At 36.4% G+C, this 27,117-nt stretch overlaps 1 protein-coding gene and 1 long non-coding RNA gene across 5 annotated transcripts in view; one reads left to right on the forward strand and one right to left on the reverse strand.

The window, feature by feature from the left end:
* Positions 1-27,117, forward strand: part of CEP350 (centrosomal protein 350) — a 155,709-nt gene that overhangs the window by 86,610 nt on the left and 41,982 nt on the right. For 3 of the 4 annotated variants that reach the window (XM_040446480.1, XM_040446481.1, XM_040446482.1), the window contains exons 23-29: positions 969-1,165; positions 1,767-1,951; positions 2,679-2,766; positions 10,816-10,962; positions 15,113-15,270; positions 22,478-22,600; positions 23,708-23,907. In XM_040446480.1, the coding sequence (XP_040302414.1) occupies positions 969-1,165; positions 1,767-1,951; positions 2,679-2,766; positions 10,816-10,962; positions 15,113-15,270; positions 22,478-22,600; positions 23,708-23,907 (1,098 nt within the window). The remainder of the gene's footprint in view (positions 1-968; positions 1,166-1,766; positions 1,952-2,678; positions 2,767-10,815; positions 10,963-15,112; positions 15,271-22,477; positions 22,601-23,707; positions 23,908-27,117) is intronic. The other variant, XM_040446483.1, reaches the window with a different exon arrangement.
* Positions 8,796-9,389, reverse strand: LOC121011795 (uncharacterized). Its single transcript, XR_005781767.1, has 2 exons — positions 9,213-9,389; positions 8,796-8,994 (listed from the first exon to the last, which is right to left on the reverse strand). It is a non-coding gene; the product is annotated as an uncharacterized LOC121011795 (long non-coding RNA).

Consider the following 27,117-nt stretch of genomic DNA (forward strand, 5'->3'; position numbering starts at 1 on the left):
GGGTCAAGTTTCTTCATGTTGGAAAAGGATGTTAGATACACAAGAAAAGAAGACTAGAATGAATCCTGTGGTGCTGGACTCAGTAACATCAGTGTGAATCCGTCTTTAGATGGGTGGATAGATACAAGAACAATTTGTGTGTGTGTGTGTGTGTGTGTGTGTGTGTGTGTGTGTGTGAGAGAGAGAGAGAGAGAGAGAGAGAGAGAGAGAGAGAGAGAGATTAAGTGTGTACACGGCTAGTATACATGCATATATTACCTAGCTCTGTTCATTGACAGGGTGAAGAAACTGTGACACTCTAGCAGTAACAAGAGTAACCAGTGCCCATAATTATGGTTTCTAGATGTTGTCCAATAAAAGAAAGTAGAGCTCTTTGGAGAAATGAGAGTGGTTCTAGGACTGGGCAGGGAAAATGCAAAATGAACCTGGAGCATCTTGTAGTACCAATAAGTAATGGTGCCCAAAAACGAAAAGGAAGGGGAGTGCATGTCAGAGGCAAACAAGAACCAACCTAAGAAGAGCTGTTGTGTTTTAGGTTAAGCATGGAATTGATGAGTTCTAAAAAACTTCTAATTTGCATTTCTTTGCTAGCAATATTAAATGTTGTTTTTTTGGTTTTTTGTTTCTTTACTTAGTTTGGCCATTTGTATTTTTGAAGGATCTGATCATGACCATTTCTCATTTTTCTGTAGGAATCTTAGTAGTTTCCTAACTGGTTTGTAAGAGCTCTTTATATATAAAGTATATTACACCTTTGCCATATTTCTTGTACTAGTGTTTTTAGATACTTTAGACACTTTTTTCCTTGTTTGTAAGGTAAGTGAACTATTCCAGGCCTACAATTATTAGTGATCAGCTCTATGAATTTATGTTAGATCGTCCCATAAAGAGGCAGCAAGGGCTACTAAATTGAATACTTACTGAAAACTCTTACAATGATAAAATCCACTTGTTCTAAATTCTTTTAGATTCAACTTCTATTGCAACAGAATATTCACTGAAATTTGATGAATCTATGACAGAAGATGAAATAGAAGAAAAATCATTTCGATCTTTACTACCTTCTGAGAGCCATCGCAGATTTAACATGGAAAAGAAAAGAGGCCATCATGATGACTCTGATGATGAAACTTCTCCGGAAAAGACAACACTGTCTTCTGCTAAGGTATGCTTCAGTTTACCTGTGGAGATTACTTCATAAAGAGTTGTGGATGTGTTCTCTCGTAGATACGAGGGTACATTTTGTACTTGAATTCAGTTGTCATCTTCAGGAATGATTTTCCTAAGATAGCAATTTTATATTCTACTTTTGCTATAGAATCTGGCTTTGCTTTCCTTACGAAGTACAACACAGGACTTATTATTCCTTGGAATGATCTAGAAAGGCCTTCGAGGATCTGAGCCAGTGTTATGTCTCTAGCATTTCACTTGCTTTACTCTTACTTCATTCCATTTAAAAATTTATGTTTCTATCATTCTTCTTACTAAATCGTTAGCCTTGTGGGTAACAGGGACAATTCTTACCCTGCCTTATATCCCTGGGACAGTCCCTGACTTACGGTAGTTGTTTGTTAAAATTTTATTGGTTGAATAAATTAGCAGATGAATGTTCTTCCCTCTTATGTGCCTTGTTTGAAGAATGTTCTCTGACATGGTCGGCAGCCTTTCTGTGTACCTAGTTTATAAGTGCATGCCTCTTTTAACAGTGTTAATTAAGTTCCAGAGGCTTAGATGATGATAAACTTGAAATAAAATCTTCACTTTAGGAGCTGAGCATGCCATTCTCAGGAGGACAAGATAGTTTTTCTAAGTTTACGATGGAGATGGTTCGACAGTATATGAAAGAAGAGGAAATGAGGGCAGCTCACCAGTCTTCACTCCTGCGTCTCCGTGAGAAGGCCTTGAAGGAGAAAACTAAGGCTGAGTTAGCCTGGTTAGAGCATCAGAAAAAGTAAGTTGTTTCAGTGAATATAGTTTTCACTTTCTAATTTCTTCTTTCATTAAAAGAAAGCGCTTTGAGGGGGCGCCTGGGTGGCACAGTCAGTTAAGCGTCCGACTTCAGCCAGGTCACGATCTCGCGGTCCGGGAGTTCGAGCCCCGCGTCGGGCTCTGGGCTGATGGCTCGGAGCCTGGAGCCTGTTTCCGATTCTGTGTCTCCCTCTCTCTCTGCCCCTCCCTCGTTCATGCTCTGTCTCTCTCTGTCCCAAAAGTAAATAAAAGTTGAAAAAAAAAATTATAAAAAAAAAAAAAAAAAAAAAAAAGAAAGCGCTTTGTTTTTAAAGATGTTTTTGTTTCTTCATTTAATTTGATCAACCCAGTTTCTCAACCTAGAAATAGGGCAGTCGTCCCTAAATCCTGTTGCTTTCGAGACCTCCTACTCATAACATTTTCTTTGCCTTTCTCTTTTATCACTTGACTGATTGTTATTTTATACTGAATTCTTTTCTGTGTTGTAAACTCCTTAAAGCAATTTTATCTTTAAAGGACCCAGTCTAGTGTTTGTATATTTATATGTGCAGTAAAATATTTACTTGGTGGGATGGCCATTGCTGCGTACAGCAGTTGTTTTCCACATTTGAAGATGTTAAATTAGTTTAGAGACTTTGCAGTGGTCCAGAATTCTTGACATTAGATTAGAAATTTAATCTACTCTTTGTCGCAATGTGAAATATTTGCAGACATCTACGAGACAAAGGAGAAGATGATAAAATGCCCCCACTTCGGAAGAAACAGCGTGGTTTGCTTTTAAGGTTGCAGCAAGAGAAGGTATGTCAGGAAAAACACTGTTTAAGAGAACTTACAGCAAGTTATGTTGTGGGATCTATTATTTTGCCTAATCTCTTTTTCTTATTATTACTTTAATAAAGTGAGATTTAGTTGATACGTACCACCGTTTTGCCTATGCTACTATAATTACAGAAATTGCTTGGTAGTCTGCTGTGTTTCTCTTAAATTAGGATTGTGTGTCACTGCTAACTTAATACAATGTAGAGTCAAACCTACCTTCATTTGTTAAATAGTCTTCTGAAATGCATATTTTAAAAATTAAGATATGGGGCGCCTGGGTGGCGCAGTCGGTTAAGCGTCCGACTTCAGCCAGGTCACGATCTCGCGGTCCAGGAGTTCGAGCCCCGCGTCAGGCTCTGGGCTGATGGCTCAGAGCCTGGAGCCTGTTTCCGATTCTGTGTCTCCCTCTCTCTCTGCCCCTCCCCTGTTCATGCTCTGTCTCTCTCTGTCCCAAAAATAAATAAACGTTGAAAAAAAAAATTAAAAAAAAATAAATAAAAATAAATAAATAAATAAATAAATAAATAAATAAATAAAAATTAAGATATTTGTTGAGTCTATTTGGATTAATTTTTTGGTCTGTATTTTCCCAAATAGACTTTTAAGACATACTCATTACAAATTGACTAATATTTTGGCCCAGTGAATTCAGAAACACCTAGGATTTGAATCCTGGAGAGGTAGCATGGTATAGTGGTTAAAAATTCAAGCTCCAGAGTCCGATTGCCTGGGTTAAAATTCCAAATCTACCAATTATTAGTTTCATAACCTTGGACAAGTTACCTAACTTTCTCTGTGCCTCAGTTTCCTTATTTATAAACTGAGGATAATAATGGTAACATACTTTGTAGGGTTGTTGGGAGGAATAAATTCATACAAATAAAAAACTTACAACAACAGACCATGGCGGAGTGGTAAGTGCCAATAAATGTTAACTGTTATTATCTGTGAAAAATGTGTTTCAGAGTGTCTGGTAAGTATTCAGTGGATTCTAGTTCTTTTCCCTTATTGACCTGTTACAAGGTACTAGCCACCATATTGGATCATCTGTGAAATTAATCATTTAAGTTATATATTGGATTATTACTCAACTAGTTGTTTTTTTTTTTTTAAAGTTCACCCAGGAAACATCATTGATCATATGAACTTCAAAAATTTGGTATTTTTTTAAAAAAAGAAGTTATGTCTTTTTAATACAGAAAAATTGGTGTCAGAATAACTTAAAATGCTTAGTTAAAATAAGGAAATAACTATTTACAAGGTTACAGTAGCTTTCTGTTTATAAAGTAGAATAAAAGCTAGATTTACAAATATTTTCTCTCATTCTGTGGGGTTGTTTTCCCTTTTTATTTATTTATTTATTTATTTATTTATTTATTTTTCAACGTTTATTTATTTTTGGGACAGAGAGAGACAGAGCATGAACGGGGGAGGGGCAGAGAGAGAGGGAGACACAGAATCGGAAACAGGCTCTAGGCTTTGAGCCATCAGCCCAGAGCCTGACGCGGGGCTCGAACTCACGGACCGCGAGATCGTGACCTGGCTGAAGTCGGACGCTTAACCGACTGCGCCACCCAGGCGCCCCTGTTTTCCCTTTTTAAATGTTTGTTTATTTTTGAGGCAGAGTGCACAAGCAGGGGAGGGGCGGAGAGGGGATGACAGGATCCAAAGTGGGCTCTATGCTGATAGCAGCCAGCCTGATGTGGGGCTTGGACTCACAAACTGCAAGATCATGACCTCGGCTGAAGTCGGACGCTCAGCCGACTAAACCACCCAGGCGCTCCTTCACTTACTTAATAGTGTGCTTTGGAGCCCACGTCTTTGGATTTTGATGAATCTAATGTTTTACTGCATGCCTGCTGATAGCACATTCAGTTTTTGTTAGTTTAAAAATTGTACTTGTTGGGGCGCCTGGGTGGCACAGTCGGTTAAGTGTCCGACTTCAGCCAGGTCACGATCTCGCGGTCCGTGAGTTCGAGCCCCGCGTCGGGCTCTGGGCTGATGGCTCAGAGCCTGGAGCCTGCTTCCGATTCTGTGTCTCCCTCTCTCTCTGCCCCTCCCCCGTTCATGCTCTGTCTCTCTCTGTCCCAAAAATAAATAAACGTTGAAAAAAAAATTAAAAAAAAAAATAAATAAAAAAAAAATAAAAATTGTACTTGTTTCACCTTCGTTTTTGAAAGATATTTTTACTAGGCATGGAATTATTTTCTGTCAGGACTTTAAAAGATATTGTCCATTGTCTACTAGTTTCTATTGTTTTTATGAAGAGGTCAGTTGTCTTAATGGTTTTTTTTAATTACTTTTTTGAGTTTAATTACTTTTTTGAGAAAATTTATTTATTTTGAAAGAGAGAGAGAAAAGAGGGAAGGGGCAGGGAGAGAGAGAGAGAGAAAGAGAGAATCCCAAGCAGGCTCCTCGTTGTCAGCACAGAGCCCAACACAGGGCTTGATCCCCTGAACTGTGAAATCATGACCTGAGCTGAGATCAAGAGTCAGACACTTAGCCAAATGAGCCACCCAGGCGCCCTGTCTTAATGTTTGTTTAAAGACTGCTTTAAACATTTTTAAAAATTTGTCTTAGATTTTTTCATTAGTTTTACTAAGATGTGCTTAGGTGTGGTTTCTTTTCTCTTTATACTGTTTATGATTTGCTGAGCTTCTTGAATTTGTTGTTTGTTGTATTTCAGTTTTTGAAAATTACCTCTTCACGTGTTGCTTCTGCTCCCCCTCTCTCCCTCATTCTCTTCAGAGTCTCCAAGTAGAAATATGTTAGACCTTTTGACCATTTACCACATCTCTCTTCTACTCTGTTTTTTTATATCACCCTCTTTAGAAACAATAAAATAAAAAAACACTATGCTTCAATTTGGAAAGTTTCTATTGATCTGTCTTTGAATTCATTAGTTATATCTTCTCTCCTGTCATGTGTTCTGTTAAATCAGCTGATGAGTTCTTCATGTGATTTTTCTTAGTTCTGTAACATCTATTTTCTTCTTTTTTTTTAAATAGATTTTACCTTTTCATCAGTTTCTCTATGTTTTCCCACATTTTTTTGAACACGTTGTTCATAGTCATTTTAACTTTCTTGTCTGCTAACTAGATTTTGGACATATGTGTGTGTGTGTGCTACTGTTTTCTCTTTATATTTTCTATTATCATATGATTATTTTTCTTTGCATGTCTAGTAAATTTTTATTCAATGCTGGACAATGTGTAAGTAACTGCAAAGGCTCCAAATGATGCTATCTTCTCACAGAGAGGGCTTATTTTTCCCTCTGCCCTGCAGTTAGAGTGCTCAGCTATTCCCTTTAATCCGTTCAGGGACTGAGCTGGGCTAGTGTTGGGTTGCAGAGTTAGTAGGCCTCAGTCTACTAGGCCTCTGCTTTTTCATTCACCCTAGGTTGTAACCCCTAGGCATTTCAGTGGAAAGTTAGGTAAACTTATTTTACCAGTATAAGAGACTGCTATTGAGAGGTTTCTGGCTCCTTAGTCTTCTGTCTATACTGCTTTAGAAAGGCAAATGCTTTGAAGGAGATACTGCATTGGAAGCCTCTTAAGTCTCCAGTTCTGTCACATCAGGTCTGTGTACCTGTGAGAGTGGTGACTGGTGTAACCGTTTTGAGAGTGGTTTCATTATATCTAGTTATATTGATAGCACATATAATCTAGGACTCAGCAGTTCTGTGTCTTGGTATAAATCCTAGAAATGCTTTCACATGCGTACAGAGGAAAATGGAAGCAGCTTAATTTTTTCATGAAGAGAATGGATAAAATGAAGCATGTTCCTGCCAGAAAGTACAATACTGCAGGAAAACGAATGCATTACATCTCAGTAATGTTCAATAGAGATTTCTGAAATGACATTGATGTTCTATATCTGTGCTGTCTGATACAGTAGCTACTAACCACATGTAATTTTTAAGTATTTAAAACATGGCTAGTGCAACTGAGAAACTGAAATTTTAATATTATTTAATTTTAATTTAAATAGCTACATGTAACTGTGGCTACCATGTTGAATAGTGGTAGCAGTAGATCTTTATCAAAAATCGTAATATTGGCTTTTATACAAAAGCAGGATGCAAAAGAATACATACAGTATGATACCATTCTTATAAATTTTTTAAGTCACGAATCAGAAATGTATGTTTTACGGACTCACTCCTGTACGTATGGACTCTTACATGTACAAAAGTACATATAAAAATGATAAATTCCTGGGGAGGGAATGGGAGAAGGGATTGGGGTGTTCAGTTTTATCTATAATGATATATTTTTGAAACAGAAAGATTTGAAACATATATGGGCAAACTTTTCAATCCCAGTGGTTGGTGTTTGAGTGACAAATTTTTCTACATATCATGTTTATAGTACTTCATAATGTTTTTTAAGTAAATGTGCAAAAAATACTCTGAACCAACTGTCTACTCCTGGAAAGTTGCCCTACAGAAATAAAAATACCAGCTTGGAAAGACGTATGTACTAAGTTATTTATTACAGTTGTATCAATTTTAGTATATGTGCTGCTGAAGTAAGCATATTAGGGTTGTATCAGTAAGAATTATTTTGACTGGTAGTGAGATGGCTATAACCAATTTGGCCACATATCTTTGTACAACTGTATCCAAAAAAGAGAGAACATATTTTCCTATGTTATGTTCTTTTTTTTTTTTTTTTGAGATAAAATTCACATAGCTTAGAATAACCATTTTAAAGAGTATTTCACTTAATACCATTAGCCATTTTAAAGTGAGCAGTTTGCTTGAACAACCTTATGGCTTATTCTGAAAAGAAGAGCAAACCTTTTCCTCCAAGAACCGCCTTCAGACAGTTTCTTCACTCTTCTAGATTTGGATTGGGTGAATTTATATATTAATTGGTTCAGAAACCCAGGCCTAACCTATAATAGCAGTTTTTCAAAAGGTACTCTATGGAACTCTCAGGTCCCTGATACCCTTTCATGGATCAAGGAGGTCAAAACTATTTTCCCAAAAGTGGGATATGAATTCACCCTTTCCATGTGTCGACATTTGTGCTAAGTGGTACAAAAACAATGGTGTAAATCTGCTAGTGCCTTAGCACAAATCAGGGCAGTGGCACCAAACTGTCTAGTAATCGTCATAGTTTTCACCACCTCACGCTTGAAGCTAAAAAAAAAAAAAAAAAAAAGCTAGTTTCACTGGAGTATGTCTTCAGTAGTAAAAATTGCTAATTTTACTCAGTGTTGACATTTGAGTATTCTTCATTTTCCGTACTCTGTGTGACAGAAATAGGAAGCCCAAAAGTAAGCACTTTTGTTAGATACCAAAAGACAGTGATTAACTCAAGGAAAGGTGTTTGTGTAGTTGTTTGAATTGCAAGCTAAACTAGCTACTTTTTTTTTTTTTTTTATGGAATATCATTTTTCCTTGAAAGAATTATTCAGAGGCAATCTGTTTATTCAGATTTGGGTATTTGCCAGTCATTTTCTCAAAAATGAACAAAGTGTGCCTGTCACTTTAGAGAAAGCAGCAGTGACAGTATTTGTTGGCGATGACAAAATTCAGACTTTCAAGTAGAAGTCATTATTTTGGGGGCAACTGGGTGGCTCAGTCAGTGAAGTGTCCCACTTTGGCCCAGGTCATGATCTTGTAGCTTGTGAGTTCGAGCCCCACGTCGGGCTTTGGGCTGATAGCTCAGAGCCTAGAGTCTGCTTCAGATTCTGTGTCTCCCTGTCTCTCTGCCCTTCCCTGTACTCACTCTGCCTCTCTCTCAAAAATAAACAAACATTAAAAAAAATTTAAGAAAAAAAAGAAGTCATTATCTTGGACAATTTCTATCCACCACCTAATACTAAAGAACTTTTGAGATCTGTGGTGATAAGAAAGAATGTGATTTTTTGATACCGTATAATGAAATGCGTCAACATTAGGAAGATCTGCATAACTGATTGAACCGACATTTTCCAAATGACCAATGCATGATGTTAAAAAAAAAAAAAAATCAAGCCAGACAATTAAAGAGATTTGGAAAAATCTAAATACTACTCTTCTCACAATTTTTTTTTTTTTTGGAAAATATAGTTATTTTCTTTAAAATGCATAGTGTTATCGTATGCTCACGAGAGAGCAAGAGTAAACAAGGGCAAGTAATGTCTTAGTATTATGAACAGAGTTTGACCCTGAGAGTCCCCTGAAAGGACCTTGGGAACCCTCTAGAGTTCATGGACCTCAGGGGCGCCTGGGTGGCGCAGTCGGATAAGCGTCCGACTTCAGCCAGGTCACGATCTCGCGGTCCGTGAGTTCGAGCCCCGCATCGGGCTCTGGGCTGATGGCTCGGAGCTTGGAGCCTGTTTCCGATTCTGTGTCTCCCTCTCTCTCTGCCCCTCCCCCGTTCATGCTCTATCTCTCTCTGTCCCAAAAATAAATAAACGTTGAGTTCATGGACCTTAGTTCAAGAACTTCAGCTCCAGAGAAATCCGTACATGTGCCCAAGGAGACAGACAATGTAAGCCTCTTCATTGTAGCATTGTTGTAATAGTAAACAACAACTTTATCCAAACATAGAGGTAATGGACACATGAAATATTACATGCCTCCAATGTTATGCAGCATTTAGGTATAAGTCAACACAGAGAGCTATCAAAAGTAATGGCTAGCAAATAAAGCAAGATTGAAAATATGAATATGTGATATTATTTCTAAAATATTTAAAAACATAAACCAAACAATGTAATCTTTTTTGCAGGTAAGTGTAAATATTTGTGGAAGAATTTTAAAAGAATGTGTTGGAAGGATATATACCATGGTAGTGATTACCTGTAAGGACTTAGGGCAGAGGACATACACTGATTTTATCTGTAATGTTTTATTGCTTCACAAAATAAAGACTATGGTAAAATATGATAGAATATTAACAGTTATTAATATGAGATTTTAGAAATTAGATATTTTTATGCACTTTTCTACATGTTCAGTGTTTCCAAAAATCAAATATGATTAAAAGAAATTATAAGTTGCAAATTATTCCTGTCTTTATTATGCGACAGGAACACAGATTAAAACACATTTATGATAAAACCATGACAATCTCTTAAATTTTAACTATTATTAACAGTGAAGTGAATCACCTTTTGCCCACTTTTTAAATGGCCAACAGAAAACTTAATACCCTGGTTGGAGAGTTTGGTGCAATGAAGTCTTAAATGTTTCTGGTGGCCATTTAAGTAGAGACAGTTCTTTTTTGAAAGCAATCTTTAAATGATTTTGAGGGCCGTAATATGATTCATCCTCTCTGACTTGTTTCTCCTACCTTTTGGAATCTCTCCTTAAATCCATAGTATGAAACGGTTATGGCATGAAAGCATTCTTTGGGATGATAAAAAAATTACAAGTGGCCCGAGTTTAGCAGTAGAATAATGGTTCCATTAACTACTTTATCTGTTATGCAACTATTAAACAAGTGTAAAGACCGTATGGAAAAATGTGGAGGGTATCTTACGTTTAAAAGGGGGACAGGAGGGTGCCTGGGTGGCTCAGTCGGTTAAGCATCTGACTTTGGCTCAGGTCATGATCTCACAGTTCATGAGTTTGAGCCCTGCGTTGGGCTGTGTGCTGACAGCTGAGAGCCTGGAGCTTGCTTTGGATTCTAGGTCTCCCTCTTTCTCTGCCCCTCCTTTGCTCATGCTCCATCTCTCTCTTTCTCTCTCTCTCTCTTTGTCTCTCTCTCTCCTCTCTTTGTCTTCCTCTCTCTCTCCCACAAATAAATATTTAAAAAAAATTAAAAGGAGGACAGGAAATTATTAGTCTGTTGTAGTAATAGTTATTTAAAATTAAGGGATAATGTTCAGTTATTTTAGCATGTTATGGGGTTATCTGACTCTTTTTTTTCCTCCTTCACGATTTAAAATTTTTTCAATATTATTACTTTTATCTTGAAATACTGTATGTTTTTATTTTTGATATATGTGATGATTGGGCTTTCTTAAAATATTACTGTGGACTTGTGTCCTCCAAATCTCAATCCCTCTCCTAACTCTTTAAAACCTTAGGCGGAAATTAAACGTCTTCAAGAAGCCAATAAGGCAGCTCGAAAGGAAAGACAACTAATTCTTAAACAGCAGGAGGAGATAGAGAGGATCCGACAGACCACCATGAAATTACAGGAGAAGCTGAAGTCAGCAGGGGAGAATAAATTGGTAAATTACATAAAATTACTATTTGTTTTCTGTCTCATGTTGCTTGCTAATAATCCCTAACCCTGCCTCAGTTTCTCATATGATGGACATGTTCCTTCTAGCACTGTGATACCATAAGGTACTGGAATAAAGTTCTATGTCTGCGCCCTTATATATAATGACAGTTTTAATTTTTTTCCCATGGAGTATTCAAGTTTTGAAAGGGACACATGGTTCATATAATAGTTGAAAAATGTTTTCCATTCATAAACTCAGTTTGAACAGAGTACCTTGCTTTTGCTTATCAATCCAAATATATTCCTCAGAATTAATGAGAGAGATTATTTTTGCTCATTTTACTTATGTTAGCTATCCTATGTTAATACAATGATACAGGAGTGAAAGGAGGTATTCAGACAAAAGCAAAATGTGGATCTATTCTGAGATACTGTGAGATGTCAATATAGTGTTGGAGAACCCAGACTTATAGCTGTATAAATAGTTATATATTTTATACATTTATATATATTTATATTTATATATATGTTTTATGTATATATAAACAGTTATATAGTTTATAAATAGTTAAATAAAGTCTCTTGTATTTTCTGCTTTGATTTTTAAAATACACCTTAAATTTTGAAACAACCCCAAATTTATAGAAAATTTCAAACACAGTACAAAGAACTCTGTCTTCCTGAGTTGAAAGTATGACAGTTCTCCAACTGTCACAATAATGTGCTTTATATCAAAAGGTAAGTTCAGTTAGAGTGGGAGAGAGCCAAAGCATAAGAGACTGTTAAAAACTGAGAACAAACTGAGGGTTGATGGGGGGTGGGAGGGGGGGAGGGTGGGTGATGGGTATTGAGGAGGGCACCTTTTGGGATGAGCACTGGGTGTTGTATGGAAACCAATTTGACAATAAATTTCATATATTAAAAAAAAAAAAAAAGGTAAGTTCAGGGGCGCCTGGGTGGCTCAGTCAGTTAAGCGTCCGACTTCAGCTCAGGTCACGATCTCGCGGTCCGTGGGTTGGAGCCCCACGTCAGGCTCTGGGCTGATGGCTCGGAGCCTGGAGCCTGCTTCCGATTCTGTGTCTCCCTCTCTCTCTGCCCCTCCCCCATTCATGCTCTGTCTCTCTCTGTCTCAAAAATAAATAAAGGTTAAAAAAAAAATTAAAAAAAAAATAAAGGTAAGTTCAGAATCACATATTGCATTAAGTTCTCATGTCTATGTTGTCTCCTTAGTCTGGAAAAGTTACTTGACTCTTATAACCTTCACACTTTGGAAGATCACATGCCAGTTATTTTGTAGCATGTTTCTCAACTTGGATTTGTCTGATACTTCCTCACAATTAGGTTCAGGTTGTGCATCTTTCTTTGGCTGGAATATCACAGACATGATGCTGTGTTCTCCTTGCATTCAGTCAGTTGGTGTCTGATTTTGATTTATCCCATTACTGATGATGTTGACTTGACTTGATCACTTGATTAAGGTGGTGGCTATCAGACTCTACTATAAAGTTACTTTCTTTCTCTTTATAGTTAATAAATACTTTGCATGAGTTATTTTTTAATTTTTATTAAATATATTAAAAAAATTTTTTATGTTTATTTTTGAGAGAGAGAGACAGAGTGTGAGTGGGGGAAGGGCAGAGAGAGAGAGACTCACACACACAGAGTCTGAAGCAGGCTCCAGGCTCTGAGCTGTCAGCCCAGAGCCCGATGTGGGGCCTGAACTCAAAAACTGTGAGATCATTACCTGAGCCGAGGTTGGCACTCAACCAACTGAGCCACTCAGTCTCCCCTGCATGAGTTACTTTGAGACTACATAAATTCTTGTTTTTCATTAAACTTATTATTTTATTTGTATCAGTATGGACTGACAGATTCCTCCTTTACTCAAAGGTGAATCTGTTACTGTCATTTGTTTTGATGCTCACTTTGCCCCAAATCAGACTATTTCAAGTTTCTTTTCCAGTTTCTCTGTCCTTGTGACATGTCCCAGTCAGTCTTTGAGCACTTCCATGTTTCCTGCAACAAGATGTCTCCAGGTCGTTTTGTACCTTCCGTGCCCCAGACTTGGAATCAGCTGTTTGTCCAAGGAGGAAAGTTCTTTAAAAACCAGTAGGCATGCTCATTGCTATTCAGGTTTTGGCCTCCTAAAAGCAAGAAATCTAGCGAATATATAGTTTTATGTAGATATAATAAAAATATACATTTTACATGTATATTTCTGTATGTACACATACATGTTATATATATATGTGTATGTATATATACATATGTATACGTACATATATATATACATATATATATACACACATATATATATATAATGAGTTCATGCTGATCCTTCGATTTCTAATCCAGCACCATAAGGTTCCATTCTAGTTTTCTCTCTTCTGAAACTTCCTTCTCTGACAGACAGCTGGTTAACATTTTCCTTAATATAGATAATTATTTGATCATTCTTCTGTGTAACCCGTCTCCATAACCTCCACCCCTTTCCTCATGTCGATAGCCTTCTCGCCGCCCCTGGAACCTGACTCCCAAGTCAAGCTGTCCGCCCCGCCCCCCCGCCCCAATCTCCTTGCCCTTTCTCTGTTCTCTCCTTACCCTCTTTGCACTCTGTTCTCTGTGGGAATGCCACCTCACTCTGTTTGGGCTTGTGACATGCCATGTAGGACTGCTTCCATATGGACATCCGCATTGTTCCACTTGGGCTCGGACTTGGCACACAGGCCACCCTCCTGTGTTAGAAGCCCTCTTCATCTCGCTCCATTCAGCACACCTTATTCTGCTGTGTGTATTGTTCACAGAATAAAAACAGCCATGATTGTCCCTACTCATCTTCCTGAAAAGTTATGAACATAAATGAGTATTTGTGGGAAAGACTTACTTAAGCATATAAAGTTACTTTTTGTTCATGAGAAATAACGTATCAAGCTAATAGCTCTAGGGACGCCTGGATGGCTCAATCCATTGAGCATCCGACTCTTGATTTTGGTTCAGGTCATGATCTCAGGGTTTGTGGGATCAAGTTCCTCGTTGAAATCTGCACTCACAGCACAGCGGCTGCTTGGGATTCTCTCTCTTTCCCTCTCTCTCTGGCCCTCCCCCACTTGCTCATGCACTCTCTCTCTCTCCCTCTCAGAATAAATACACTTTTTTTAAAAAGCCCAATTGTTCTAAATCCTTTCACTGTAATTTTTAAGTTGAGAAAATACTGCTTTTTTCGTTAGAAATGAAAAGAAAAAAGATCCATCCCTCAGTATTATTAAAATTAATTATTCATTCCCTTCATTCTTTTTTAAAAAAGTTTTTTAGTGTTTGTTTATTTTTGAGAGAGAGACAGAGTGCAAGTGGGGGAGAGGCAGAGAGAGAGGGAGGCACACAATCGGAAGCTCACACAATCTGAGCTGTCAGCACAGAGCCTGATGCGGGGCTTGAACTCACAAACTGCAAGATCATGACCTGAGCTGAAGTTGGACGCTCAACCGACTGAGCCACCCAGGCGCCCTGCTCTTCATTCTTTTGTCTGTACGTATAAACGTTACAGTGTCTGTAGTTTTGTATTTCTTTTGAGTGGTTCAATTTAAAAGAAATTAGGACAGGGGCGCCTAGGTGGCTCAGTTGGTTAAATGTCTGACTTTGGCTCAGGTCATGATCTCGCGCTTCATGGGTTTGAGCCCTGGGTCAGGCTCTGTGCTGACAGCTCAGAGCCTGGAGCCTGCTTCTGATTCTGTGTGTGTGTCTCTCTCTCAGCATTACCCCCCCCACCCTCCCCTCCCTCCACCGCCCCACCCCAGTCATGCTCTGTCTCTGTCTCTGTCAAAAATAAACATTAAAAAATTAAAAAATAAATAAAAGAAGTTAGGACAGGTACTAGTTTGCTAGCAACAGAAGATTTTGGATTTTTTTCACATCTTATAAGAAATTATTACACTTTGTGATTATATATAAATATATGTAAGATATACATAACAAAATCTATATTTTAGCCATTTTCAAATATGTGATATAATCTTGTCTTTTAAGTAATTCTTTTATTTCTACTTTCTTATAAATATGATTTTGATAAACATAATTTTGAAATAACAGTGTTTAAGATCACTTTGAGATCTTAAATTCCAGTAAAATTGTAAAACTTTACCCTCCTTTGTTTACAGGACTCTCATAGTGACGATGATACAAAGGATAATAAGGCAACCAGTCCTGGTCCAACTGACTTGGAGACCCGCAGTCCTTCCCCCATTTCAATCTCCAGCAGTGAAACTAGCAGCATTATGCAGAAACTGAAAAAAATGAGAAGCCGCATGGATGAAAAGTAATTCATTTTTATAAATATCTCCTGTTCACATTGAAAATGATAGCAACAAATGTCTTTAATGTACCTCATTAGATTAGGTTGATAAAACATAATATTTTATGAATTCAGTAGCATTTTAGCAAATTATTAAATCAACCTAGAAGTCAGTTGACTATAGATCTTATTATAAAACAAATTTTCTTGTTTTTAATACAGTCAGATTTCTTATTTTAAAAACCAGCATAGTGGGGCGCCTGGGTGGCTCAGTCGGTTGAGCGTCCGACTTCGGCTCAGGTCATGATCTCGCGGTCTGAGTGTGAGCCCCGCGTCGGGCTCTGGGCTGACAGCTCAGAGCCTGGAGCCTGTTTCAGGTTCTGTGTCTCCCTCTGTCTCTGCCCCTCCCCTGCTCATGCTCCGTCTCTCTCTCTCTGTCAAAAATAAATAAACATTAAAAAAGAATTAAAAAAAATAATAAAAACCAGCATAGTGATTGCACATATACCCATGACAATGTTTCCATCTTTCTTTCATTGAAAGCTAAAAATAAGTGGGAAATTTATACTTCTCTGAAATCGGTGGATGTGTCTACTGACTTAGGGAAGCAGTTAATGGTGTATCCTGAGATCTCATGCTGTGGCTCACTGACCACTCCGGGCTTAGGTCAGATAGAAATTTTAACCTGTGAGTAGGTGTGGATTGTTCAGTTGAAACCAGAAAAACTGAAATTCTCCTGGGATGTTGAATGCTTTGGCAGTCTACCATTCTTCTAAAACATTACTAAGTATTATTTTTTTAGAAGCTCTTTTAAAGAACGCTACTTCTACTTAAATGTAGCTCAGTTGTGTGTTGACATTGACCATATGAAGTTACATGTATGTGAGAGTCTACTCTTCTGGGTGTAATTAAATATGCTTGTCAAGTTGCTGTTTGTGGACCCTATCCTTGACTTTATAACAATTTCTACCTTCTTTAAATACGAAAGACAGACCCATTAAAACGTTTGACCTTTATTTTATTTTGTTAACAGTTTGAACCACAGATTGAACTTAAGTTGTATTGATATCTTTTGTCAGTGTACCACACATCACCAAATTTAATAATGCTCTGTATTTATATGTGATATCAACCTATGAGTTAAGTAGCTTTTGAATAGTCAGACAGTTGTAAATCAAACCTGATTACCATAGGTGTAGTGTTATATGTTGGCACCTATTGCTTAGTTAAATTGTATTTCATAACTTTAAAATACCTAAGTTGGTTATGAAGATAAGTTTAAAAAATAAATACACATTTTTAAAATAAATAAAAAGAGGTGAAACCAAATATTTACAAATGTGTAAGTATTCCTTTTGGATAATTCCATGGGATAGTCTAAATAAGGCTTTTTAAACAATATAGGAATTTATTGAAATGTAGACTAAAGATGCTTTCTTTCTTTCCTAATAAAATTTCCCAAGGCCTGTATAGGCATACTGTTTTACTTCAGAGATTTTTGAATTCAGAATTATCAGTCTCGTGAATTTTTATATTATAGCTGATCTGACATTTTATATATACCTCCAAATGTCTTTGGTAAATGTTGGAGGAAAGCCAGCTTCAGGAATAATTTCTTCATTGATCCCTTGCTCACTATATTAGTAAGATACTCATTGCTGGTCTTTATGAATAATATTCTGATAATTTTGATCACATAGAAGAAGAAACTGCTAATCCTAGTCTGTTTATGAGATGAGTTAGTTCATGTAGCTGCTTATTTCAGATTTGGTTAAAGCTTTAAAAATTCTAAATAACAAATTCAAGGTTGAACTTATTGATTTTGTTCCAAGTTTTATTAATTATTTTCTCAGAATCCAAAATATTAAACACATAGAAGTTTTGTGTTATTGTTCTACCTTTGTCAACTGCTGCAGGAACCATTTGAGAAATTCAAAGAAATAGGCCTCGAAAGATTCAGTGACTTGATGTGTGTTTGAAGCAGTGCGGTTGTGTTTGTGGGTAGGATGAGGTAAGGACAGCGGTGGCAAAGGAATTAGTTTTAATGTTTAATGATGGTGCCAAAATTTGGGGATGAACTGGAGTATTTTTCAAAAATAGCGATGCCCTATAAAGGAAGATTATTGTTATGCAATGCTTTTTGATCTCTAGAACAAAATAATGTGAAAACTGGTTTTTATATACCATCCAGATCACCAGAACTTTATCATGAGATCTCTTTTAACAATATTGAGCCACCCAGGCACCCCAACAATATTGGAATGTCAGTAGAAATGCCATTAAATAGAATGAGTTCATTTTATACTCAACAAAATCATTTGAGCCTTTGCTGCTAGGCACTATTATTTGTTCTGTAGATTTGCAAAGGCAGTCTCCCAAGAGATTACTATTTTATTGATATAAAACACCTGTCAAAAAGTATTCCTCCCTCAGTAAGTTTAGCTAACTATTGAGAAGAACTTTTTCACTATATACTATTGCTTATTGTTAACCCTCTGATTCTATGACAGATATTTCTCTAAAGCAATTAAACTGTTCTCGGCTATCGTGAAAGATTTCCTTCTTTAATGTGTCATTGAGACAGCAATGCCTTTGTTAAAACTTGTATGTCTAATTTATGGCTTTTCCCGACCTTTTTATTGATCTGACATTATATAAATAATTTCCATTTCTCAGTGTAGTGAAAAGCAAAAGAAATTTAAGTTGTGAAAAAGATTTGTAATAATATATGTTTCAGGAGCCACAGAGTGAATAGCCCTCAGTCTTTTTGGTACTGTTGCAAGTGAAATCTGAGTTTTGGTTATCATTGTGAGGGGCATTGTTTACAATATAAGTGCATTGCCTGTAATCCTGAAACATATATTCATGAAGAAAACACAATGCAGTTGACTTCTTCTGTTAATTTGCCAATTCCATTTCAGGGAAATTTTTTACTGAGCAAATAAAACAGAAAGAATGGGTTTATCTTCAAGTGTTAAAATAGGATACAGTACATTTTCTCTTTCATTTAATAGCAACTATTCTTTTATATTATTTACTAAATATATACTTATTTTTAGCAATTATTTATTGGGGAATGTATGAGTGTGCTAGGTCTGAGAGATACGAAGGTGAATCAAACAGAAACCTGGACCTTAAAGAGTATATGGTCTAGGTGGAAGAAACAAATGTTGGTTCCTTTAGAGAAGTGTATATAGATTAATTGCTCAGAAATTCAGAGGAAGAAATTTCTACTGAAAAAATATATCAAAGCAATTTTCATGGGTGAGTGTTCTGAGTTAAATATACTTTTGAATAAGTAAGTACTTTAATAGCATAAGAAGAAGTGAAAAAAATCCCACAAACATATAGTTATATTTTGGTTTGATCATTGCAGACCAAGTTAGCAAAAAATGAAGTGAGAACTTCTGAAACATTCATTTTAAATATTTAAAAATATTCCCAGTTAGCTTAGAAACCATTAAAGGAGCAAATTAACTTACTTGGTTTTAAATAATCATAAAGTTAAACAGATAAATATTGTATGACATAGATGTGTCTAAAAATATTTGTGGTAGTGTCCGATAAATATTAAAATCTTCACCATTAATCTACTGAGTTAAAAAGTTAAGGATTTGCGGGGCGCCTGGGTGGCTCAGTGGGTTAAGTGTCTGACTTCGGCTCAGGTCATGATCTCATGGTTTGTGAGTTTGAGCCCCATGTCGGGCTCTGTGCTGACAGCTCAGGGCCTGGAGCCTGCTTCAGATTGTGTGTCTCCCTCTCTCTCTGCCCCTCCCCTGTTCGCACTTTGTCTCTCTCTCTCTCTCAAAAATAAATAAACATTAAATTTTTTTTTAAATTAAAAAAAATAAAAAAAATTAAGGATTTGCAAGGGAAGACTTTTGATATTCCATTAAAGAAGACATTTTCATTAGAATTTTAAAAAGTGTGTTGGGGCGCCTGGGTGGCTTGGTCGGTTAAGCGTCCGACTTCAGCTCAGGTCATGATCTCACAGTCTGTGAGTTCGAGCCCCGTGTCGGGCTCTGTGCTAACAGCTCAGAGCCTGGAGCCCGTTTCAGATTCTGTGTCTCCCTCTCTCTCTGCCCCTCCCCTGTTCATGCTCTGTCTCTCTCTGTCTCAAAAATAAATAAACGTTAAAAAATAAAAAATAAAGTGTGTTAAATATCATTGCCTTAAATTAGAAATAGAATTTTCTTGGAGAAGGTTCTAGACTGAATGAATCCTGATAGTCTGATAATTTTCTTTACTTTCTAGGTTAGGAATAATATACCTGCATTTTGTTTATTTAAGTATATGCAAATTATTAGACACTTTTAAGTAATAGAATAAATTTTGCTTGAGAAAAAATACAAGACTTCATTTTCTTTTGTCAGTACTATCCATATCCTCATATTCCTCATATCATTAAAAATGCTTAAAGACTAGAAGAATTAATTCATTTTAAAATTTAAAACACTGTGTTTCATTTTTACGTATTTACAATATAGAATTAATTTTTGGTCCAGAAACAATTTTAAAATGATTTAAAGTATTACATTTTTGTTTGTTTTATTTAATATTTTTCAGAGTCAAATGATTTTACAACTCACAATTTCATTTAAAATTTACATTGTAATTTTACTCTTTCAAATTATAGCATGGTTTTATAATATGTTGGAACATAATCTACAATTATATTAGCTCAGTGGGAAAAAAGCTTCTCATTTATGTCACATGATCTAGCAGTATGTTGAGGTAGCAGTATGTTGAGGTATTTAAAAAAATGTGAGGTACTTGGAGAAAGAGTTGTAAACTGCTGGAACTAAAAGGTCTCTTAGGGACGTCATCTAGTATAGTCCTTTGGTTTCACAGGAAGAAATTGGGGCCATGGACATAAGTGATTCATCCCACATCTCACACGTTGCATAGTGGCAGGGCTAGAACTCAGACCCTGCTTTCTGGATTCCAGCCAGCCAGAGTTAACGTTGAGTTAAGTTAGCATATCTGCTTTCAACCTCCTAGCTTAAAAAAAAAAGAAAAACTACAGTGATGACTTAGAGTTATCTCTGTAGAAATTGACCCTTCTAAATAAATAGGATTTGTTTAAATTGGAAGAGTGCTCAGTGGCTGTTTATCTGTATATGTGTAGAGTTTAGAGTGTGAAAGTATGACTTTAAAAGAGAACTAATTACTCATGAATTTCTTAAGATTAAATAAGAACATAATGATTTACATACTAGATTAAATCTATTTTGTATCTAATTGTCCCCAGTCCAGTGTTCTGTTAAGCATCCTTGCTGCGGGATGCCTTGACACCAACCATAACGCGTATTAGCAGCATTTTCTATTAGTAGGCATTTATGTCTCCATCATTTACAAATTTCTTTCTTATTTGTGCAGCATCTTGGAGGATTGTTAACTGTAGTGTGAAGTACTGCATTTTTTTATTTCAACTTTATTTTATTTAACTTGTAAAGGACACTACTTCTAGAATACACATATTAAATCAAGAACATGTGTTTCTGGGAAGAAGTTTTAACTTTACGTTAAACTTTTCTCATACTGCATCTTAAACTATTTTCTTCTCGTTTTCTATTAGCTATTTTTTTGTTGTTGTTCATTCCCAACCTAGAGCTTTTGAATATGCTTAATCCTTATAAATGAAAAATAAATGGTCAGTACTTGTTCTAATAGAGAAAATTGTTATTCTCTATATTGGGTTAGACAAATTTAAATTGTATCTTTTTTACAGTTTATTTTACATGTTTCAATATCATTCTACTTTTTATACTAGGTCATGCATGCATTTAGCAGTTATGTACTTAAGAGGGTGGGTGATATTTGAATATTATGAATAGATTTTTTGGACCATTTGCTGAGTAATTTGTTTTTCCATATTTTGATAATTAGCATCAAAATAAGTTTATTATAAATTCATAAAGAATGGCAAGGAAGATTGCAGTGTCTTACTAAAATTTGACAAAATTGTTTTTCCTTGAACTTCAGTGCAGAAAATCCAGGCAATCCAGATACGAATGTGTATGTATGTGTGTGTGTATATATATATACATATATAAGTATATGAAGGGGAGGAGAAATATTAAGTTGTATGTGGGGAACAGACATTGAAATAGTCTGTTATCTAAAGATACATGTGTAAGCAAGATTCTGCATACTTTTAAAATCCAAATGAGCGGCTGGATTTATACCTAGATTTTCTCACTTCTGTGACATACTGATATTATTCCTTGCCCTTCCAAGGCAAAAAGCGTTGCCTTGATCTACAGGTTATTGTTGTCTGCATGTGAACAGGAGCATGCTCTGTCAAAGAGAATTAACCTTTCAAACTATTACTAGATTTAGTTATCCTTTCGAATATATATATATATATATATATATATATATATGATTTATTTACTATTTAAATAGTAAAGAAGAGAAACTAGTGGGTTTGTTCTACTTTTATAACTCTAACACATGAAATTTTCTTCTTACCTTTAACTTTATGATTGAGCTGTCCACAGCATGATTTATTTTTTATTTATTTTTTGCTGCTGGGAGTATTTATTGCAACAAGCTTACGTTATTCTTAATTATGCATCCTCATATTTTATAGAATGGATATGGTATTTCAATCTTATTAAAGTGGGCCTTTGTTAAATATAAAGCACGATACCTCCAGTAGGTCCTGTGAGCAGTAAGTTTTATGTGGGAGAGGTGAATAAGACATTTTTACTATAAATTTAATTTCCAAATTATTTTCAAGCTAGATCATGATGGTAAGGTCAAATAAGGCAAATGCAGTGGTTTTTATTTATTTAATTTTAATCTTAAAATAGATGACAAGGTACAGATACAAAAATCATTTGCTCAGGGTTACATATGTTTGTATAATTGCTGATGTACTAGGTTCACAGCCATAGTAGTTGTACTCTGTGTTAAAGCTTACGGGAAAACTTACTTAGCTCCACACTGTACTTTACTCACAAACAAGCAAATTTACCTGAAACTATAAGTAATGGTTAAGCAACATCTGAGGAGAAAGGCATGTTTATTCAGAAATCACTGGTAAGATCTATAATAGTACATGTTTTATATGTCACACAGAGTATAACACTTGCTTTGACGGAGTAGCTTATAATGTTATTCAGGAAGCATATTAAAAGTTCTCCGCTCAGCTCTTATGCTTTCCCTTTCTCACTCTTCTGCCTCTTGGTCCCTTGGTTTTAAAATCTGCCTCCTTATTTTGTAGACACTGCTCTCCTGTTCACTACTTCTTCTCTGTCTTTACGTCTCACCACTGGGCCTCTCTCAGTGTCTGTTTTCCCAACCTTCATCCCAAATTCCAGCTGTATATCTACAACCAGTTGGTCAGGTAACTTTGCACCTTTTTCAGTGCACTCTTTGATAGAGCATGCTCTGTTCTTTTTGTTTGTTTTGTTTGCTTTTTTTCTTTTTCTTTTTTTTCATAACAGCCTGGAGCCTTCTTGTCAAATGTCCCATAGATGGTACCTTTTTGTTTCCACATTAATTTGACATGCTGATTGTTCAAGAAGCGGAATGACAGTTTTTGTGATTTTTATTAAGTGTTCGTTGGATGTGTGAACGCATTTTTGTTGATTAGCTCCCAATACAGATCTAACACCAATAACATGAGCAGCCCACCTTTTATTTGGCTGTGGCATCTACATTTGAGGAGAGTTTAATAGTAGCTTTTTAAACTACTCAGATAACTTTTCCTAAATCAGAAATTTCTCTAAATCCTTTGGAGCTAAGATATATCGAGCTATTGAATTTCAGAGATCAGGTTAAATTGAGAAATTTGAGGCATTTGGTGCATCCTTTTACTCAAGTAAATAAAGTTATGTTTATATGCATAAGGCATCTGACTGTGGTGCTGTGTTCTCTCCATAATTATCACCCGACTTTGCATCTCTTAGGCAATAGGAACCAAAGAGGGGTATAGTGAGTGATAACCTGAAATAAAACCAGACTGAATTTGAAAATAAAAGTCAAAAAGGGACATGGACACGTTTTTTTTGTTTGCTTGCTTGTTTGGGGGCTTTGAGATTTGTTTTTTGTTGTTGTTTTGGTCTTTGTTGTTTTGGTTTTGTGTGTTTTCTGGTCTGAGCCTTCAGAATAGGTTCTTCATCTGTTATGAAAAAGAATCACCTATGAGAAGTGAATATGTAATTTCAGGACTATCAGTCCTGGTTGTCCAGAAATTCTGAAGATTTTCTTTTCTGAATTTGCCACCATTTTTCCTTTGCTAATCTTTCCGAACAATTAGAAGTAAAACATAAATTCTCTCCTTTTCTGAATGATTCACCAAAGCTTCTGTTACTTCAAGGCTTTTTCAAAGGAGTAGTATGAGTGTGTTGTTTTTACGCAGCTTGTTGCGAAGGCAGTGAGTGGTATAGAGCTCTAAGTGCTTTCTGCCTGTAGATTTGTTCTCTGACCGTCCCTCATGGTGTGACCGTAGGTTTCTGACAAAGCGAGAGCAGAAACTAATGCAACGGCGACAACACGCAGAGGAGCTGCTGGAGTGGAAGCGACGTTTGGATGCAGAGGAAGCAGAAATTCGTCAAATGGAGAAACAAGCTTTGGCTGCCTGGGACAAAGAATTAATAAAACCTAAAACTCCGAAGAAAGAAATTGAGGACCAGAGAACAGAACAGAAAGGTAATAAATGTTAACTCCATTCACTCTGCAAACCCAAGCCTAATGTAACCAAAAGATTGACCTCATTATTTTTAAAAAAGGTGAATGATTAAATGTGAAGAATGCGATATAACTGCAAATGCCACAGACCTTGGAATTATGAGACTGTTGTGAATGACTTTATGCTAACATATCTGAGAACTGAGAAGAAATGGGTGAATTCTGTGAAATGGAAGTGGGCTATTCCACGACCAAGTGGGGTTTAACACATCCTAAAAAATCAACAGGGCAGATAACTTAAATGGATCAAAGGAGAAAAATTACATGACATCTGAATGGATTTGGAAAAGGTACTTGATAAAATCCAAAAAGCATTTCTAATAAAACAAATTTCAGGTCAAAGTATCAATAGAAGGGAGCTTTCTTTATGTGATCTAGGATATCTATGAACAAAAATGAAAAACCAAACCTACTACAAGATACTGCTGTTAGTGATAAAACATAGAAAACTTTCCCTTTAAATTTGGAAAGAAGATAAAGATGCTTTTATTTCACCTAAGCAGTGAAAGGAAGAAGCAAAACTTATTCTTATAGAAAATCCAGCATTTAACAAGTGAATCTAGCATGGTTGCTAAGTTCATAAACAAAATTCAGTTACACGTCTATAGACCAGCAGAAATTGGTTAGAAAAATCTAATTAAAAAAATGTTTATTTATTTTGAGAGAGACAGAGTGCAAGTGAGGGAGGGGCAGAGAGAAAGGGAGAGAAAGAATCCCAAGGAAGCTCCACGCTCAGCGCAGAGCCTGATGCAGGGCTCAATCCAACGACTGTGAGATCATGACCTGAGCTGAAATCAAGAGTCAGATGCTTCACTGACTGAGCCACTCAGGAGCCCCCAGAAAAATTAATTTTTTTTTTTAATTTTTTTTTTTCAACGTTTTATTTTTTATTTTTGGGACAGAGAGAGACAGAGCATGAACGGGGGAGGGGCAGAGAGAGAGGGAGACACAGAATCGGAAACAGGCTCCAGGCTCTGAGCCATCAGCCCAGAGCCCGACGCGGGGCTTGAACTCACGGACTGCGAGATCGTGACCTGGTTGAAGTCGGACGCTTAACCGACTGCGCCACCCAGGCGCCCCGAAAAATTAATTTTTAAAAGAGATGCCATTTATCATAGAAATAAAAAAACATGAAGTACTAGGAATAAATTTAACAAAAAATATGTAAGATCTTTATGGAGAAAACGTTAGAATGTTATTAGGAGACATTACAGAAGACCAAAATAAATAGAAAGCTTTTCCATTCTCACAGATTCAGTGTTATTAAAGATGTTAATTCTGCCTGAACTTATTTGTAGATTCAAGGCAATTTAAATCAGAAACTCAGCAAGATTTCTTCATAGGGTTTGATAAGCTCGTTTTACAATGTGTATGAAAGAACAAAGGACCAAAAAGCAAAGACACTGCTAAAGACGAACCACAAAATGGAGAACTTACATTACCAGATACCAAAACTTGTAAAAGTATAATGATTAAAACGGGATTATTTGTACAGAGATACACAAATAGACCATGAAACAGCCCAGAAAAAGACCCATGCATATGTGGAAAGTTGACTTCTGACACAGGTAACTTTGCAGAGCAGTGAAGGAAGGAGGGACTCTCCACTAAATTTGGAGGGCAGGAAAAAATGAAATTGGATCCCTACATTGACAATATAGAAAGATCCAGCTGAAGGGTTTAAAATTAAAAAAAAAAAAAAGGCTTAAATGTGAAAATTAGAATTATGACACTTTTAGACCATAGAAGAAAATATCTATATGACATCAAGGGGAGGGAGAGATTTCTTTAATAGGTTATACAAAGCAAAACCACAAAGGGAAATACCAATACCTTTGATTTCAATAAATTAAGAATTTGTATTCATTAATACACCATAGAGAAAGTAAAACAACAAAATAAAAAAAGATATTTGCCACACATATGACTGACAAAGGAATAGTAGAAAAACATGCAAGCAGCTCCTGTGAATCAAAAATAAAACAACCACATTTTAAAAATAAGGGAAAGAGCAGATAATTCACAATGAAGAACTCCAAATCATCAATAAACATCTGAAAAGATGTCACATGTATTGGTAATCAGGGCATAAAAATCATAAAGAAATACTGCTTCCCTTCCTAGGGCTGCTGGAACAAATGATCACAAATTTAGTAGCTTAAAAAAAAGTTTTATTCTCTCACTTCTGGGGGCCAGAAGTATAGGAGCAAGGTGTTGGCAGTGCTGTGCTCCCTCTGAAGGATCCAGGGAACAGCTCTTCCCTTCCTTCTTCCGGCTTGTGGCTATGCTGTCGGCATCTCTTGTGTCTGCCTAACTCCAGTCTCACACTCTTCTCCATGCCTGTCTGCTCCTCTTTTGTCTCATAAGGAAACTTTCAGTGGATTTAGGGCCTACCCAGATAATTCAGGGTGATCCCATCATGAGATCCTTAATTACATCTGCAAGGACCCTTTTTTCCAAAAAGAATTGCATTCACAGGTCCGGGGGGTCAAGACATGGACATATCTTTTCCAGGACCATCATTCAGCCCATTCACAATACCCATCAAGCCCGTGGGTATGTAGGTGGAGCACGGAACTGCTGGTGTATTAATTGTTAAACCTAGTTTGGAAAACAGGTTGAAAAAAAGAGGCATTAAAAATAATCAATAAAATCATAAAAGTGAGGTACACGTATTTTACGATTCAGCGGTTCCATTCCCAGGTATGAATCCTAGAGCAGTGGTTCTTAAAATATGGCCCAGGAAACTCTGGGAGAGTCTCTAAGATCCTTTCAGAGGACGTGGGGGTCAAAATTATTTTTATAATGATACTATCATGTTGTTTGCCTTTTTTACTGTGTTGACATTACGCTGATGTAGCAAAAATAAGGGTGAGTAAAATTGCTGATGTCTTAGCATGAATCAAGGCAGGGCACCAAACTGTGTTTTTAGTAGCCTTGTATTCTTCACCACTTTGTACTAACGATAACATGCCAGTTTTATGTAAGAATGCCCTGAAATAAGCACTTACGAATACTAATTTTGTTGAATCTCAACCTTTGGGTACATATCTTTTTAATACTTTGTGTGACAAAATAGGAAATATGCACGAAGCACTTGCATGTGCTGAAGGTTGGTGGTGGCTTTGAAGAAAAGCACATAATGCAGTGGTTTGAATTGCAAGCTGAACC

This window comes from Herpailurus yagouaroundi, unplaced genomic scaffold (genome assembly GCF_014898765.1).
Source record: "Herpailurus yagouaroundi ecotype Mexico unplaced genomic scaffold, PumYag 195, whole genome shotgun sequence".
NCBI lineage: Eukaryota > Metazoa > Chordata > Mammalia > Carnivora > Felidae > Herpailurus > Herpailurus yagouaroundi.